Source organism: Triturus cristatus, chromosome 6 (genome assembly GCF_964204655.1).
Source record: "Triturus cristatus chromosome 6, aTriCri1.1, whole genome shotgun sequence".
Taxonomy (NCBI): domain Eukaryota; kingdom Metazoa; phylum Chordata; class Amphibia; order Caudata; family Salamandridae; genus Triturus; species Triturus cristatus.
In genome coordinates this window covers 1,696,157,940-1,696,177,373 of record NC_140589.1, presented here as the reverse complement: position 1 = coordinate 1,696,177,373, position 19,434 = coordinate 1,696,157,940, and the positions used below count along the sequence as shown (strand labels likewise).

Sequence of the window (19,434 nt, the reverse complement as noted above, 5' to 3'; positions counted from 1 at the left end):
TCATTTGCATTGCTTGTCATAAATCATATGTCATAAATCATTCGCTGGTCATAAGCATATTGTAAATCATTTGTGTCAATAACAGTCACAAATTGGTGTCATAAATCAGTTGCATTGCTTGTCATAAATCATTTGCCATAAAATCATTTGTTGGTCATAAGTCATATCGTAAATCATTTGTCTCATGTCAGTGAAAAATTGATGTCGTAAATCCTTTGCATTGCTTGTCATAAATAATTTGTCATAACCTATTCGTTGGTCATAAATCACTTGTTTGTCATAACTCATTTACATATCATGGCATCGTAAATCTCCCTGACAGTTCCGGAGCCACTCACCAACTCCACAAATCGTAATGGGCTGTATTAAGGAGTGGCGCCATATATCCCCCCCATGATTTTCCCGCCGAGACAGGCGGTTGCTGATTGGGGGTTCCAAAACCTCACCTGGACCCTCTTAGGCCAGGTGATGCGAATCTGCCAAAAGGAAGCGCCCCTTCTGCTTCTGGGCGCCTCTAGGCAGCTGGAACTGAATCGTTACAGGGCTCCAGAATCTGTTATAACGCCGGCCTTCATGGCCCCCTTTGGGGGCGGCCTCTGCGATGCCTGGAGGTAGGCTCGTTCGTGACTTTTGCGCTTGGCTCTTTCTTTTCTGAAAAAATGTGCAAACAATAGAGACAAATAGGTTAAAAAGTGCTTGAAGTGAAATTAAAATTCTTCAAAAATCCTCACTTGAGTGCAAATATTTATTGGTGAGTGGGAATTTAAAGAAATTAAAATAGTGAGCATGTGATTTTAGACCATGTTACTATGTCTAACACACAAAGAAGTCCATTTATATGATCGACCTGTTTTAGCCCCGTTTGCCCAGCTGGGTCTAGGGGGCTTTCTTCAGGACCAGAGAAAGTGTATCTGTGCAGATACGATTTGTATTGCACTTGTCAGTTGGGTTGATATTAGCCCACTGTGAGGATTAGGACAATAGTACCTTAAAAGACACTCGTTTGTGGCATCTTCCGGGGTTGGCAAGTGTATCCCGGCTTGCTGCAGCTATGGGAACTCTTTGCTTGTGCTTGCTCTGCCCTCGGTGGTATTATTATTATACAGAGCCCTGTCACTCACAGCAATAATTTTGTTTTGTCCTTTTCATTTCTTAGGATGTTTAAATCTCCTTAAATAATAAAGGCATTTGCAGGGAACATTGGTCAAATATAAGTGCAGGTACACAAGATGATGAAGGGACTTAAAATATCCAGATGAAAGCCAAGCTCAATGTTTTCTCTTTTTATTTCAGCTGCAGTAGATTCATCGGCACCAAGCACACTACGAACAAGCATTAAGTGTGAGTATTCGACGTTTTGCCTAAAATCATGTTTCCAAATTGACGGCTTTGTCTGTGTTTTTTATGATCTTTGAGGATCACGTGTTAAGCAATCGTCTCTGCCAAATTTATAAACATGATTATTGAAACCACTTTGCATATTTGCCCACCATAATGTTGTACATTAGGAACAATCAGTGCCCATTTCAAAAGCAGTGGTAAATTGGGCGGGAACGATTGGGAGAAATAACGTCAATGTAGTCAATTGAGGGGGAAATGGGGCTTAATAGGAAAACTCTGATGCTGCAATGCTGTGGTCATTTTTTTCCTTTGCAATTACTATCACCTTTTTTCTATTCTATATCTTCTGATGCACTTTGAATGCATCAGTGATGCTGTAAAACGTCATCACAAAAGCTGTTTCCGTCTCAATTTTAACAGCACACACATTTGTGTGGAAACTTGTGTGGAAATCGGGTTTCCCCCCTTCTGTAGCGTTTACAAGGACCCTCATTTAAAATCGCTGATAAATACGATTGCAATGGTGTACGGCGGTAATACCATTTTTTGGAGCCGCTACCGTTGTGTTTGCTGCTCAGCAGTAAAGTTGAGGTGTAAGTGACAGTAATAGGATAACCTCAAGTCTAAAGCGCGCCTTCATAGGTGTGTTGGGGTAAAAAAAGTAGCGAATTTATGCTGTAAAGTGTCAATTTTGTAGTGCAGGGGAACAAAAAATTCCAGGTAAAGGGATTCCCATTTCTACTGCTCTGCCACATTCTAAGTGAACAGTTTAAGTGTGTCTATGTGGGATATCTCATATTGATATTGACATGATAAAGGTGCCAAGGGTAATGATAGCAGGTGCTATAAAAATGCTGATCCAAACAACATAATATAACTTATGCAGTATTGATTATTTCATCCACGCAGACACGTACTAGCATCAGCATAGTTTTTTTTACTCAGTTGAAATTAGTGATTTCAGTTATTGTTCAGAGTATGTTTTTTTAATCCACCTTCTTAACTTTCATACACACTGCATATATCTTACATGAGTGTGGCTTTGGCTCGAGTAGTAAGAGCTATAGAAAACAATTTCAGGCCCACATGGTACAAATGTAGTAAGGTTATGTTAAAATTTAAAACAAATGAAATTAAGATCTATTCAAATTAAGACAGCTGATTACCATGCGGAAGCAGGACCGCCTGACTAGAAGTCGGCGAGCCTGCTGCCCGAAGGCGGTCGCAATGTGTATGTTTTCTATTGCGTCGTGTGCTGTGGCTGCAACACACGCCCCAATAGAAAATAAACACATTTAAAACATCCCTGAACTATGGTGCAAGCACTATGCATGAAAGAAGCAAACACAAGGAGATGATGGACTGAGCGCTGAAACTTTTCAGACATTCACCCCCAGTCACAGATCTGGGTTGAATCCATCATCGTTCTTTAGCTCACTTCGCCACCCCGGTTCAGACACAGCTAAGCGTGCGTGTCCTGCCATGTAGTGCAGGGATGTTTAGGGGGGGCACCATAGGTGCCCCCAAGCCCCATAGCAGAGGGCCGGGGGGTGGGGACCCTGCTAGGGGCCCCCAAAGTCACTTTCCACCTACCTTATCATGGCGGGTGAACCACCATAATAGGGCAGCTGGAAAGGGACATTGTAATTCCTATGGCGGTGTTAAAGCAGGCACCGTCCTCATTGTCGGAATTACTGACCCTCCGATGCACTGACGGGCTCCTTGAGCCTGTCAGAAGCGCAGCAGAAGGTGCCTTAGTGGTTTGTTTTCTAATATGAGGCTAACCTAAGATTGGGGGTGAGGGGCGTCAATACTACAGGGTGTCCCTTTGCCAGAGAAAACTGACAGGCTGCACCCACCCGTTAACCCCCCGCCTCCAAACTGGTCACTGACTCCCAGTGATTTGTTTACTGGAGTCACCAAGCACCATTTATTTCAGTGAATAGAGTCCCAGTCTTCGCTCCCGGGCCTCTTAGTGCTTGCTGTACTCACTGTCTGTTTCTGAACTCTATCTTCGGCCTTATATGAAGAGAACAACAGCAGCTACTAGCACGTAGTGCACTTACGTATCAAAGTGCCCTGGATACAGAGGTTTCAGAAATGGTACATCAAGCATGAAAGGAGAGATGGGTTTGCCATTAGGCAGCACCGTTATATTGTGCATATGCCTAGGAGCACCAACTCATGAATGCATGGAAACATGTCATTCTCATAAACCAGGGGGCATATTTATGGAATTGTGGTGCAGCACAGCAATTCACCTTGCTGCACTGCGTCACTGAGAAAGGGCAGAAATATATATATTTTTTTTTTAACAAAAGTTTTATATAGCGCAAACTTGACCCAAATAGGGTATCAGAGTGCTTTACATAGCACCAGTTGCATTACATGAGGTCACAATTTTTTTTTTGTTAGGCACGGGGAGATTGCCCAGAATCACAGGATGTTCAGTGTCATTGGCGAGACTCTAACCCAGTTCCCCAGACTCGAAGTCGACCGCCCTAGCCGTTAGGTCAACACCTCTCCCCATATTTGAATCATATGGTGCATTCCTGACTTTTCCCCTTATGCTGGAGCACTTTTGGCAGCCTAGGGCCAACACAGGCCCCCTTGCACCATGGAGCAAGGGTGCCTTTGTTGCATGCAGGATTGTTTTTGTGCAGGAAGGGACACCTTGCAGTCTGAGAGGCATTTTCTACTTTCTATGTGTGCTGCAGAATGCTCTTGTAAATTTGGTAATGCGTCAAAAACCATGGAGTTGCATGGGAACGCCCTTGGAACACCAACCCAGGGCAAAGTAACGCAGCGCAGGAATGTGTGCTGCGTTGCGATACTCCAGATTTTTGGAGTCACACAAAGTGGCTTTGCGTGGCTTCAAAAATCTGACTTACGGTTTGCGTCGCTCTAACACCACGTGGCGTGGTGCAAGAACAACACAAACCAGGTCATAAATATGAATGTAGATAAATAGTGCAGCATTTATCCCACCCTACTGCCAGAATGCAAACGATCCATTACACATAAAGATGAAAAATTGAGAGTTACAGAGACCATCAAGTCATTTAAGACATTTAAGAGAAAACAATTTTAGAAGAAAACTTGCACAAAAGGGCAGATATTTATTGGCATAATTGGAGTACAAGAGGATAGAGAAGTTTCCTATAGGTAAAGCTAATTTAAGATCTGTGTGGAGCATTGCATCAATGCTGCGCAAGAGGCATGGAACATTTTTCTTGCCATTCACTTTCTTCACGATGACTGCTGTCCACAGAGTTATTAAATGTCAGTACCCAAACCTGACTGCCTCCATGAACAAAGTTGAGATTAATCTAGTGTCCTCGTCAAGATATCAGGGCCCCTTATCCTCTGGTGTCTTTGATTCATCTACCCTCGGTTAGGGAAGCAACTTCAGCAGCATGCAGCAAACCAACAAAGGGCGGACCATCTTCCCAGACCAGCACATGCTGGTGTTTGGACAAAATATTGAGTTTTTAATATTTTGATACTTAAATATTGTTTCACAAATATCTTTAGTACTGAAATATCGTGTCACAGAATACCTTTGTCAAGAAAATTGTTTATTTGTATAAAATATCATTTTACTTAACATTGTATTATTTAATATTGGTAAACAATTTTCTTTTTGTATAGTTTAATATATATTACTTAAAAAAAATAATTTGAGATTTTAGTATTAAAAGTATAATTTTTTTGTACTATGGTTTGTAATTTAAAATGTTTCTTTTTTTTTATTAAGTTACCAATTTATAATGTAGTAGCGGGTTGATCAGTTTACAGGGGAACAGTGTGGTATGAAATGTAAAATATAATGAATTATATTTTATTGATCACTAATTTTGGTTTGTAATTGCTTAATATTTCTTTTATGTATTAAAGCTTAACTTGTTATTTTTAATGTATTTGCATTTTTAAAGTTTGAGTAATTATTTTTATTAGAGTACTACAGAGTTGTTTTTTGTTGCGGCGTAGGGTGGGAAGTTTATTAAATGACACATAATTGTATATTAATGGTCATTCATTTTTTAATATGTAATTGCTAATTTATTATATTTTGTATGTTTTAATTGTCGCATTATTTCAGTATTATAATTTTATTATATAATTAAATTGTTATATTTTTGCCTGTAACATATATTTAAGTATTGGGTTTTTGTAGTGAAATAGGGTGGGATACTAATACATTTGCAAATCATTTTATATGTACTTGAATTCGTTTTAATTTTTAAATATTTATATAGTGGATGAATAATTATACTTGTTGTTTATTTTATGTTTGTTTTATTAATACTTTTTAATTCTTTTTATAGTATATTTAAATGTTTACCTTTTTGTTAGTAATGTGTATTTTAGCAGCGGATTGTTGGTTTTGTAGGGCATTAAAGGTGGGAAGGAATTGAAATTATAGTATTTTGTTTTAATTCATTGTTAATATTTTATTGAAAAATATTTATGTATCTTTTAATGCAGAAGATATTATGCACATTATTTGATTTATTTAATTTAGTGTTAAGTGTTTTTAATAATGTCTGCAACTTTTTGTATTTAAAAGATTTGTTTTTGTTTCTCATGTCTGGTGGTACTTTTTTTTTTAAGAACAAATGTTATTGTTTTTTGCCTATATAGTTCTCGTAGAGCCTTATTCTACATGTACATGTTAGGATACAGCATAGGCATACGTGTACCTCATAACATTTTATAACATAACAATAAACAAGCTGTGATAGAAGGAGGTGGACCTAACGCCAACTCACTGGCGGTATTTTTTTTTTTTCTTTTTCCATTGCGGTGGCTCAGAAAATGGGCACTCCAATGGGAATGCCAAAAGCAGTTCCTGCATGGCATGGACTGTAAATTCCATGCTGTGCAAACTGGAGTGCATGTACACAGGGGGGCACATATTGTTCCCCTCCTGCATGCACCATATGGTCCAGTGCCTTGTTTTCATAGAGGAGGACCCGCCATGAAAACCGTGGCAGAGAGGAAACTTGTAATATGCTTGGTGGGACCGCTGCGGTCCCGCCATGCATATTGCTGCCTCTACACTGCTGCACCACCGCCAGGGAACAGCGGTTCCCTGGTGGCTGTGACAGGGAAATGGGAGTCCGACCACCCTAATTGTAATAGGGCGGTCGGAAGACCACCACCGCGCGCCTCCGCAAGTCTGGCAGTCTGTGTAGTGCCAGACTCGTAATCGAGCCCTTAGCCTGGGAGGACCACTAGCTGGTATGCTGGCTTTCCTCATGACATGGCGAATGCCCTAGAGAGAGTAGTCTTGCCGCAGAGAGTGTACAGGATCACACAGAAAATGGTGACATAGAGAGGGAGGGATGCGAATATGCTGCGGTCAAAGGCAGCACAATCCAGTCAGACTGATAATATGGCATCCCAAGCAGACAATGATCACTGGCCTCGCTAAAGAGCCTCCTCATCTTTCCTGGTAAGCCAGGGAAAGTGGGAGCAGGCTTCGGGCGACTTGGGGCGACCTCTATGGTGCAGACCTACCAACTCCCACGGTGCCAACATGTGACACTATATTGCCTCCCATCACACAGTCATCTAGTGAGGAGCACATGTCACATGGTGCCAGGGAAAAGGAGCTGAAAACCACTGTAAATAGTGGATTTTAAGCTCATTTGCTGAGGCTTTGAACTGCTGAAGTACTTAAGGGGTATGAAAACACCCCAGGACATCGGCACCAACCTCAGCAAACTTCTTTTTTTGGGAGGAGGTGGCTTAGGGGGCAGGTGCAGACAAAAGTCCCTTTTAGGTACTTCTTGGCTTGAGATCTGAACCCCTTTGATTGCCGTCTCCTCACACTGTGAGATTTGTATTCAAGTTGGCAGGCCTCAGGGTGGCGATCAGGCTCTAGAGCTCATGGAGGTGCTCCCTTCCCACCACCACCACCTTATTCAGTGATATATTTATTTCGAGAGCTACACTTTTTTGATTGTTTTAATATTCATTCTTGGAATTATTTCTCATGTTGTGCTTTTTTTTGTGAAAATGTGTAGTCCACACAGGATTATGATAAAAACGGTACTCAGGTGTAACATTCTAAAAAGGATTTCCAAGGGTTTCTGTAATCAGCTCTTTCTTGTAATCTGCTAAAATCTTACAAGGTCCGAAAACATCACATGCTTCATCAGGATACAATATTGGTCCCTTCACATACAGATCTCGTGTGATGCTTCCTCGCTTAATTCCTTCATATTTATCCATTATCTTTTATACAGTGGCGTAACGATAATTGAGGGGGCCTCCCTGCAAGGTACGTGGAGGGCCCCCCTCCGGGCTCTATCAAGAGCTCTCCGGCTGAAGTGCAGTGCTGAGGGGGCCCCCTGGAGCTTGGGCCCCCCCCCTGCACTGCAGGGGATGCGGGGGCCTGTGTTACGCCCCTGCTTTTATAGGACCACGTGTTCATGGTAGATGCTCAGTAGCAATGATAACACTCCCTATTAGTTTAGGTGAGCTTAGTTTTAAGAGACCATCGTTTACACATGTATGTTGAATTTTTTACTGAAGTGCTATTTATGTTGTCTATGTTGCTTAGTTTTGACTGGTGTTTTGTGTGTATTACTATTAGACCATTACTGTAAAAGGTGTACTGCAATTACGAGGGAACGACCTGTTGGTATACATATATAATGTGTAAAATATATATATATATCATTTTATTTTAATTTTATTTTTATTTACATATGATTATAAATTCTTATGTTTATCATATCTCGAATTTACTGGGACACTTGCTTTCGTTGCTGTTGTTTTGGTTTTTAATGGTCTTGCATTGCATTATGTTTATACTGTACAAAGACATTATCTTTCAGTAGTCTCTCCCACAAGCCACATTAAAGTGGGATTTAATTAAAAAGTGCCTGTATAGTCCACGCTATAGGACATTGTTATAAAAACATTTTTCTGTCCCCATATTGGTTTTTATTCTCTTCAACATCTTCTCATTTTCACGAGTTCCCTGTGCAGCCAAACACAGCAGCAGATGGACAGCGATGAATATTAACCATTCCGTTTGTAGACAGAATGTATGAAAACTTCATACAGAGCGTCAGCTCTCTGGCTTCGGAGCCCACTGTTTGCCCGCGCAGTTATATCCCATCGCAGGGCACAGCGGGTAAATATTTCATCAGACCGATCTATATGCTTCTGTTCTCAGTCTCTCCAGCGCCATTGCATGAGACGTACTTTCTGCAGTTTGACCGACAACATTTTCATCACACCTTCTGCCCTTACAACTGTACCCTCCTGCACCGAATCGGACCAACCATTCCCTAATAGAGACCCCAATTCTGACCTTGATGTAGAGAATAAGTACACATGAAAATTCTGTGCACTTTTAAACGTTCTATGTTTGCAGCAAAATAATTGAAAGGTGTAGCAAAGTTCCTGTAAGTTATATACTGTGTGTGTCAATGTCACGCGGCGGCTCAGAGAACTGGTGGCAGCCCTCCCATTCCACCACTAACCTTCACCGACTGGGAGGAGAAGGTGCCTGCCATACTGCATCCAGAGAGTCTCGCAGGAATCTAGGGGGAGCGGAGGCTGGTAAGTACTAACAAATGTCTCCCATCACACTGCTATGTACTGTTGTGCACAAAAAAGTGTGACTCAATCGCCAGCCCACATCAAACTCATGTGGAATGCATGCTTTCAATATGAACGGATCACAAAGCGAGCATTTCCTCACCCAACCACACCTCACGGGTAGGTAGTCAGCTCATGCACCCTGACCTCCCACTCAAACAGCATGGCCCACCCTCCCCACCCCACAGCCATGTGTCCGATAACTCCATCGACAGTGCCTCCTAACTGGTAGGTAGACATCTCACTGGGGAGGGGGTTGTTGAGCCCTGACAGCAAGGCCACAACTCCCATAAGGCCTTCCCTCACAGACAGAATGAAGCCAAATGACTCCCACTTCCCGCACTTGGCAGCCAAATCTGCAACCCCCATAAGTTGTAGGCAGTGCACATACAGCTAATACCATCGAGGGGCCACATGATTCACAGTGTCAGTGATGAAGTCACATGTAACTGCAAAGCAAAATACAAGAACGCGATCACAAAAAGCCAATTTGCAAGTCCCAAGTCCCATTACCTCAAAGCAGAAAGATTCGGGTCAACACAACACATGCATGGAAACTCTGTCAAACCTCACAAACCACTGGAGGTAGGTACAAAAAGCATAACACAAATCATGAAGTTGCGACATAGTAGTCAGAAACTCATAGAAAAGACACAAATGTCCAAGCATAAACTTAATCGGATGAGCAACAAGTTGGTACCAGAAGAAATCACCACCGCTGCCTCCAACACTGTCCCTGTGCCAGCAGTTGCGAATACCACCAGGCAGACCGGGGATGCCAGGGACGGTGTGCGGCAGCAGCACCTGGCACCGCCACAGGTCCGTGGCAGCAGAGCAGGTGGAAGACCACAGGAGGACAATGAGACTGAGGCCTTGGACACCGTGCTAACTGTCCTTGGGGCATAACAGCAGAACCAGGGGCAGATGGGACAGGTCCTTGAAGGACAGCGGGAACTCCGCCGGCTGCAGTGGTCCATGGACACTCTCTTGGGACAACATGTGGCGTACATGGGCCAGCTTGTGGGTGTCCTGAGGGACATGCATGCAGCACAGATAGCTGCCCACCCCTAACCCCCGTGGCCAGCCGGATGATAGTCACAACACCACAGCAGCGTCCACAGGTAGGGGTGAGTCACATCACAGCGAATCCTCAAACACCTCTGAGAATGCAGCAGCTTCCCCCCCGGCCAAACGGCTGAGGGGGCATCCGAAAAAGACCCAGGGAGGATCACGTGGAACAGCACCATGCTGTACCAGTTCTCTGAGCAACCGCTGCTGACACCACTGTAACACCAAGCATAAACTTTGTTCTAAATACCAAACCACATTGCCACAAGGATGGGAGTGTTCGGTTGGACTTTGGAACTCTACCATTGTGTGTTCTACCCTAACTATACGTGTACCATCACTTTCTACTTCACCCCTCACCTGTCACTCATGTCAAAATAAACACAACTCAGAACAGTATGCCTTTGTGTCAAGGGCATTCTCATCACAGTAAGTAGCATGTTGACTCACATTGCAATGTATCTGAATATGTGAAAGCGAAAATCCATTGAGAGAGTGGAGGAACCTGGGAAGACACAAGGAAACAACAGTGCATTACCATATAATGGAATAACCACAAAAGCACACCACGAGGCAACACTGTACAATATGCATCACAGACAACACCGGCAAACACCATCAACATGGACAGCAGGGGGACTGGAGCACACAACTGCACCTCCCAACGCAGTTTAGCCCTTAGCATCCTAGTAAATGCAGTACAGCTGAAAAGCTTACTTCTGTTACCGTTGTTGTGTGTCCCCAAGGTTGGTGCAGGTCAGTGCTGTGAAACTCTAGACACATGTGTCGCGTTATCCTCCCACATCAGTAGGGGTGAGATACATTGTGATCAGAGTCTGCTGAGGAAGCTGCCACAATCTACTCGGGTCTCTGTACCTCTCCCTGTCCAACTCAGGTGAAACACCTCAGTCACATAACAAGTAAGCATCATGACTGAACTGCATTTACCAGAATGCCGAGGGGTGAACTGTGCTGGGAGGTGAAGCAGTGTGCTCCCATCCCCCTAATACCATCATCATGGACATGACGGAAGTTGTCACAGATCACACAGCTCAGAATAATGAAATCCGTAGCAGTGTGCCCACATGAGCCAGCATCACAACACATCCTGTCATGTGGACGATGGTGACATTGTCGCATTCACACACTCAAGTACTTTTGCCCAGGGAATTTCAAGTGACATGTACGATCTATGGATGTTTACCCACATGAACACCAGTCCCTGACAACATACCCACGCTAAATCTGTTTCACAACCAAAGTTATATTCTCCTGAATGAGCACAAATGCAGTGGTCACAGGGCAGGCATTGTGTATATAGGAACTGTTGCACACCGTGTTCCTTGCTGTAGCAATATACTCCTTACTGCCCCATATGTGACTGTGGATAGTCAGACATTTGTGGCCTCACAATCCCACAGCGAAAGCATACTTCAATAAGTGTGCAGGCACAATGGGCTTCTGTTTCAACAAGTAGTCGCTCACACACCAGCCCTGAGACCTTCGAATTCCAGGTGCCTTGACCGTCCCGCGTGATTCAGTCACTGCTGAACATGACACTCCCACTTTTTTCCGGGGGACTGACACAGAAATCATCGAAAGCCTTTTATACTGAAGGCCATTGTACACTTTTTCAAACTTGTGGGCTCTGGCCTTGTCCCTTCATGCTATTTTTGGAGTACTACCGGGTGTCATTCCTCCAATTTTCAGACTGCATTTAGCGGTTTGATATCACTACTTGTGGCTGTGCAGCTGAGCGCTGGTTCTAGAAGTGCTCGCACGCCATGTCTGCCCGTCCTGTGGTCCAGGTGAACCCCGGTCAGTTGCAACTGTACAGTGACCGCATGCAGCTGCTCTTTGAATGTGTCCCATTAGCTGTGCTGCACATCAGTTATAGGCTAACCTTCCGCTATGCCTATTTCACCTGCATGCAACCTGTGTTCTCCTGCCGACAATTCACCTTTCAGTGGGCCATGGATGTCTGCCTTTCCAACACATCCCTTGCTACCCTGGATCATAAGCTGTGGGTGAGTCCTTAGTTGTTCTACGATCAGGACTGCTCCGATGATACACATTTGTGGGATGCCTTTCAATGTGTCAGTCGGGCTGCCAGCTGCGCCTGTGCGTTTGCGCAAAGGCTCCTGTGTCATGCCTATATCTAACCTCTCCCAGGTTGCCATGGGATGCTCCTTTCATCCTCATGGTGCGAGGAGTACATCTGTTCCTTCATATTGCTGGATTGGATGGCGGTCCTTTTTGCTGAAGATGATTTGGATCGTCTTTTGGAACTGATTGCCTTCTAAGCTGCCTGTGCCTTCTTGGATTCGTAACTACTTGTCAGCAACACAAACTGTTAGTGACTAATTCAATATCCTTTTACCTTTTTCACACCTACTAACAGGAATTGTCATTCAGCTTGCTGACTTTTGCCCTGTCTGCACCTGCTTTGACTCTGCTGACCTCTTTGGTCTGTTTCGCTTGGTACCACAGACCTGAGCAAGGGGAGGCTATCATCTGACCGTCATGGACATTGTCGATTGGCATGAACCCGGCTTCCATCATGCAGCTGTAGCGCACGACATTTACATGGCGTAGTCGTTTTGCAAGTACATTAGTATTTGTCGGTCACATGAGAAGTGTCCGCAGAGCTTGTTCTCTGTGCGGTCCAGGAGTACTGCCTTAACATTCTGTCCGTGGTCGGAGGACATTGTCTGTTGTCATTATGTTCTGGCACCCCGACTCAAAGTGTCACAGCTGCTAGAGGACATGAGTGCCTTTCATATGTCATGGGGAGGTGGGCTAGATGCCCCACACTTGGAGAGTGATCCATCCAGTGATGAGAGCGACCCAGCACATGTGATGTACATTTCACCATGTGTTGGCTGAGGAATGGGGTCTGCTGACAAAGCCCATAGACCTGGGACATCTCATACAACTCCTCCCAGCAAGGGGTGGGGGGATATGCTCGTGGGTCTTCATCCAGAGGGATTATTGATATGACATCTTGCGTCATGTTATATTGATGTGTCTCAATGGAATGTACTCATGCATTCTCAACTTTTTGTGGCACGTATGTTGCATGTTTTGACACTGTAGTAAAAAATTCACTTTTCATCGCGTCTTGTCTTCAACTTATCGACTTGTGTACACGCGCTTGCATACCTCTGAGTGAGTGTGAGAGCTAGTGAGGCACTATAGAAATTCGGTCCTGTGCTAATGGGTGCTTCTGGGTGCTCAGTCCCTGCCTGCCCAAGTTCTCTAATCCCACGCATAGTCCTGCATGTGTACAAAATGCCAGCAACAATTTTCAAAGTTTGTGAGACAACAGCAAGGCACGCAGACACAGTCATAGTCGCTCATTGTTAACTCACACTCAACGGAAGTAGCTGACGATGAGCTGTTGACGCTGGTCAAGGCCTTCTTCCTCACCACTGTCATCATCACTGGGCATGTGTGGGTTGGGAGCGGGGGGTTGCTGCTGTTCATCATCGTTCAGAATCAGAGGGATCCTTCTGCGCAAGGCCAGGGTGTGTAGCATGCAGCAGGCGACTACCATCTGGCATACCTTCTGTGGTGAATACATAAGTGAACCACCAGTCTTGTCCAAGCACCTAAATCTTGACTTCAGCAGTAGTCCAGAAGTGCGCTCCACCACACGACGTCCTCCCATGTGCATCATTGTATTAAACTTTCCCCAATGTGGTTGGATGCCGCAGTGGGGACAGCAACCACAGACGATTGTGATACCCAGACTCACCTAGTTGTGAGACAAACAGGCAAACAGTGTGAGCTGAATATGTGGGGAGAGCAGCATGTCACACATACATCAGTCATTGAAACAGCCCAAACACCAACAAGCCAGGCCCGCTCAGGGTGCAGATTGGCCATCAATTTGGGTATGGTGCTGTTCTGTAGGATGTGGGAGTCCTGTGCCGACCCAGGATACTTTGTACATACGTGTGAGATGATCTGATCCGCCTGGCATACCACTTGCACGTTGATGGAGTGGTAGTGTTTGCGGGTCCTATAGATGTGTTCACTTGCCTGTGGTGGAACAAGGGCAATGTGGGTTCCATCAATGGCTCACACAACATTTGGAATGACTCCCAGGTCATGGAACATCCCCTTCACAGCTGCCAATCCATCCATCCTCGGGAAGTGGACATGACTGTCCTTGTAAGGCATCAATGCTGACAGGACGTCACGTAACTCCATGCTGGACATGGGCAGTGCCATCCCACCGGTGCTGGCCACAGTGTACTGGAAAGACCCAGTTGCGAAGAAATGCAGTGCGGCCATAACCTTCACTGTAGCAGACGATGCAGCGGATATATTCTTTCGGGCTTCAAATGGGGCTCCAACTGGCCAGATAGGTTTTGTAGTGTGCGGCGAACCAAACGGAATTTCCTGATGAATTCAATGTCCTCCATCGTCGCCAGGTCAGGGACAGGTCTAAAGATGGGTGGTCTCCTCCTACATATGTCAGGGTACACAATCATGGGCTGAGTTATGGATGAGATGTGGTGAACAGCTTCCCCAGAGACTCACACAACCACAACATTGACAGGACTCAAGGTCACGTGAAATGCACATGTGACTTGCATTCAGATGTTGTTTTTCTTCACTCACTCAACATACTGACACTACGACATCCAAAGAAGTCGATGTGTATGGCATATAGTACACTGCTACATCAAGGATGAGCTGCCGTGTGGTTAGATGGCACAGTACTTGTGTTTCCCATCATTAGTGCTGAGTTGCATGTAGCTGCTGTCACTGCACGACCGCAAGCTTTAGTCCCACCATACACAACACCATTACGGGATGAAGGCAGTGGGTGTCATCTGGACAACGCAACACGGATATACAGCACGATGGACAGACACATGTCGACATTAAGGGGTCAGTCCTGCGTAAGTGTGTGTGGAATTTGTGTAACAGACAGTGCAATGTTCACCTGAAAGAGGCACAAGTGTACATGGATTGTGTATACATGCCCAAATGGCTGACAATAACTGATGATGTCGGTCTGAGCTATGTTTGTTTGTTCCACATGTGCACTCCTATGACGTGTGTGGGAACATTTACAGGCAATAGCAGCTAAGCACACTGCACGCCACACCAGTACGTGTGTTAGGAGTGCTGGGGATAACAAGTATGTCTGATTTGCAGACAATGGACACCTCTGATTGTTTGCCTACGTCACTGGTCCTTCACAAGACGACCCCTGCCAAGGGACGCCAGTCAGATGTCAAAGGATGTTCAAGGGATGTTTACAGGTTGGATGTTTCAATGCACAACATTGGTACAGTGCGAGCGACCTTTGTCCTTTTTGACTTCTTCCCTCATTTCAATCCATGCTGGCCATGAGGCATGACTATGTATGTAATTTCACTCTCCTTTTCTTGGACATACATGTGTGTGGAGACTTGACTCAAGAGTCACACTTTCTCATACCTTCACAGTGTAGTGACCAGCTGGTCACTGTTCTAGTTGTTCTGATGTGCCAGCAAATCCCAGAGGGCTAGCTTACCCTCCACCCCACAGCTACCCAGCACAGGCGTCACTGGACATGTGACCCTGCCATAAAAACGGGGCCGGACGCTCGTGCCCTGGGCCAGTTCTCCTATACATGTACGGTGTCTGTATGGTTACTTTATGTGCATGGGGCCTAGTGCCCCACAACATTGCACATGGGGTGGACCAATCACTTTAGGCAAATGAGTTGTGATGTATGATGTAATTTGCATAGAGCCAATGCAACTGCAGTATGTGTTCGCATGCACGGTAGCTGACATCCGCAAGATGACATGCATTGGCCACAATTGGATGATGCAGGGTTGCGGTCGCAGCTTCCCAGCCGCTGCAGTGTGGCAACCACCATGCGAATGAGCCATCAGCCAATGGGGGCCTTCGGCGTACATATTTTGATATTGCGGTGTGCACGCTCTGCAACTGCGGAGCTCGGCATTGTCCCAAATTGCCTTCAGGGTCACTGAGGGTCACTCATGGGGATTGGGTGGGCCTCGCACTTTGCATTTGGCAGGTTTCCACAGTCATCGTGGTGCCGCAACGCTTGCTGGGAGTTGTAGTTGTTCAGGGGTTGCATGCATGGAGATGTTTGGTACGTGCCTCTGCTGTTGGCCGTGGCAACGTCTTGTCTGCCGGATGTGCAGCAGGTAGAGCAGCGGGGAGGCTTGTGGCACAGGTCCATGGCAGCTGCTGTGGTTTAGATGGGTTCTGTATCGGCTCTTCCTCTTTGTTGTTGTGTTTCAGCCATCTGCAACGTGTTGGTTTTTACGTGGCGGTGGGAAGTGCTTTTTGCAAGATCGTAATCTTATTGGCAGACGGAACGTATTTCCGCACACTAGTCTTGCTTTGTTGGCTCCATCCACCACCCTTGCGTACGCAAAAAACGTGCAGAACCTGACAGACCGCGGCAGACGGGAAATGGCCTCTGTTGGACCACTGTAATTCAGTGGTCGCAATGACTGCATCCAGAGCAGGGAAATCAACGTTTTCCGCCACTGCCACCAGTGCAGATGGGCTTCCGTCCATCTTCGTGATCAGCCCCTTAGTCAATGAAGACATAAAACCAGACGGAAATACTTTGAGTTTTAACATGTGAGAAAACAGCACATCCAGTTTCACCACCAACTAGCATTCACAAGGAAATAATTGTATTTGCAAGGAATTATTAGAACTCAGAAGGAAACACTGCTAGCTTGTGATTAAAAACTGCATGAATGCCTAGTGGTAATAAAAGTAAAAATATCTGCAAACTAAGGCAAGAATATATACAGGTGTAGATTTACTCACTTATGAAGATTTACTAGTACACCTAAGGGTCTCATAGCAATGCAGGTCGGTAGGTCTTTGAACGGCTTTCGGATTTTTCCAATCCGAGTCGGAACCCATGTTTCCGACTGACTTGGAAACATTTCCGACCGACTGATTACAATGGTAAGTAACCGTTTGGTCTGTCCGACTCGGTGCCGACCGGCATTCCGAGACTCCGAGTCAGTCGAAGCTGAATCATCCAGCTCTACGGACCCTTGTTTCCGACCAACTGATTAAGATGTCAGAATCCGACAGCTGTTCCGAATCGGTCTGTCCGACACAAAACGGCTGTTGGAAACTGATTTTGGGAGCCTATAGCAGGCCCCCCTTCACCTGGAGGCCTCTAGCTGGGGCCTGCGTGGGTTCCCATGGGACCTCTCTTTCCAACCATGCATAGTGTGGCAGGGACCACATGGTGCAAGCTTTTCGGCAACCACCCCTTTTTTCAATAGGAGCCTGTGTTGTCGGTCGGAACACAGGCTCCCGTTGAAGGCAATGGGAGTCCGACCGAACAGTGTTCGGAATCATTGTAATCGGTCGATCGGACTCCCCGAACCCGAGTTGGTCGGAATCAATTCCAACAAGCCTTCCGACCGACATTGTAATGAGGCCCTAAGTGTAAGTCCACACTTTTTTGAAAGTCACCATTTCCGAATGTAGATTTACACCTGAGTGTAGAAGTATATGTCTCCACCCTGTTCGGTTCAAGGGGTGGAGGCATCTAAGACAGGATTTATAAGTGTAAAGTTACTACTACTAACTTTTCACAGTTAGGGCCTCATTACGATGTTGGTCGGAAAACCTTCTGACCGACTCCTTGTCTGAATAATTTCTGACCGACTGATTCGGGGAGTCCGACCGACTGATTATGATGATTCCGAACACCGTTTGGTCGGACTCCCATTGACTTCAATGGGAGCCTGTGTTCCGACCGACGACACAGGCTCCCATTGAAAAAATGGGTGGTTGCCAAAAAGCTTGCACCCTGTGGCGGGTATCCTGTCCTGTTTCCGACAGCTGTGTCATGTCGGACAGACCGATTCAGAACGGCTGTCGGAATCCGACATCGTAATCGATCAGTCGCAGTCCATAAAGCTGTACAATTCAGCTCCGACCGACTCGGAGTCTCCGAATGCTGCTCGGAAGCAAGTCGGACAGACCGAACGGTTACTTACCATCATGATCGGTCATTTGGAAATGTTTTCCCTTGAGTCGGAAACATGGGTTCCAACTCAGATTTGGAAAATCCGAGTGCCTTTCGGAGCCTTTCCGACTGACATCGTAATGAGGCCCTTAGTCCGAGATCTCCGTATGATGAAGTATAGGAAAAAATAATAAAGTTTATTCGTAAAAACTATTTTGAATATTTTAATATGAAAAAATACATTAAATTAAAATGAATATTGACCTAGGACCTATAAAATGAAATGTTACAGTACATTAACTCTTCAAATGAATACATAATTCAATTGTTAACTTATATTAATTTAATCAATGAATATTATTTTTTATCAAAAATAGCATTCCCATCAACAATGTAATATCCAGTTAGTATTTGGTAAACTTGATTTAAACTTTCTTGTATTAATATAAAATAATTTTACATTTGTATTAAACATTTCGAAGTTTAGATATTTTTTTAATGTAATTTTTAAAAATCTATAAACAACTTTTAATTTAATCTTGCATTTTAACACTAAAATTATTAGAAACATATTTAAATCAATGTAATCGAACATTTTAGCAGTAAAATTAATATACCTACATACTTAATATTTAATTTAAAAGTCGAATAATCGTAATTTCCCCTGAGATGTTCTATAAAGTCCTTGTCTTCATTATTTTCTATGGAAGTGTGTTGCAATACCGGTGAGGGGCCATGTGTAGCCATGTGTAGTAGTAGACTTACTCCAAGGCTGGGCTAGAGTACATTTACTAATGTTTTGGGACATTTTTGCCTTTATGAACTTTAGAAGTCCTGTTTGTGAATAGCAACTGTCTTTTTATTTTGTGGGCAGATGTTATTAGGATCCTGTTCAACCCAAAACTACTTGTTACCCTTCCCTAAGCCCCTCTTTACTCCTCCCTAAGTCCCTCCTTATTAGTAACTAGTATGCCTCATTTTCTGGCCACTCCCCCAGCCCATTCAAAATCTACTACCAAAATGTAAGAGTATGTGTGCGATATCTCTGCACACAAAAAAGGGCAGAGGCAGAGATTTCCGCACCTAGGTTTGTGAATTGCGCCTTTTAGTACTTTAGTAGTACTGCTATAGTACTAATAAATGTATTTCAAAATATGAATAACTTAGCCTGCGCAATAAGGACTTTGCATACCCCAAATTTGAAGCTATTCACACCAGTATGTGCAGGAAAATTATTTATATCAATCATGTATTCAAAGTAATGTTATCAATATGCTCACAAGGCCACCTAGTAGGCATTGTTGTACTGAAGAAAAAAAGCTATCAACATATTCAGAGAACAATGTGCACTACATTCCCAATAATGTGTAATGCACGTGGAAACTCTCTCACAACGTCACAATATATATTTAAGTATCCTG

General features: G+C 44.5%; 1 protein-coding gene across 1 annotated transcript in view; it reads left to right on the top strand.

Annotated features, from left to right (window-relative positions):
• The window catches only part of LOC146821852 (spermatogenesis-associated protein 7 homolog), a 1,028,728-nt gene that overhangs the window by 456,301 nt on the left and 552,993 nt on the right, over positions 1-19,434 (top strand). Inside the window, exon 4 of the mRNA XM_085609389.1 lies at positions 1,294-1,341. Within this exon, the coding sequence (XP_085465515.1) occupies positions 1,294-1,341 (48 nt within the window). The remainder of the gene's footprint in view (positions 1-1,293; positions 1,342-19,434) is intronic.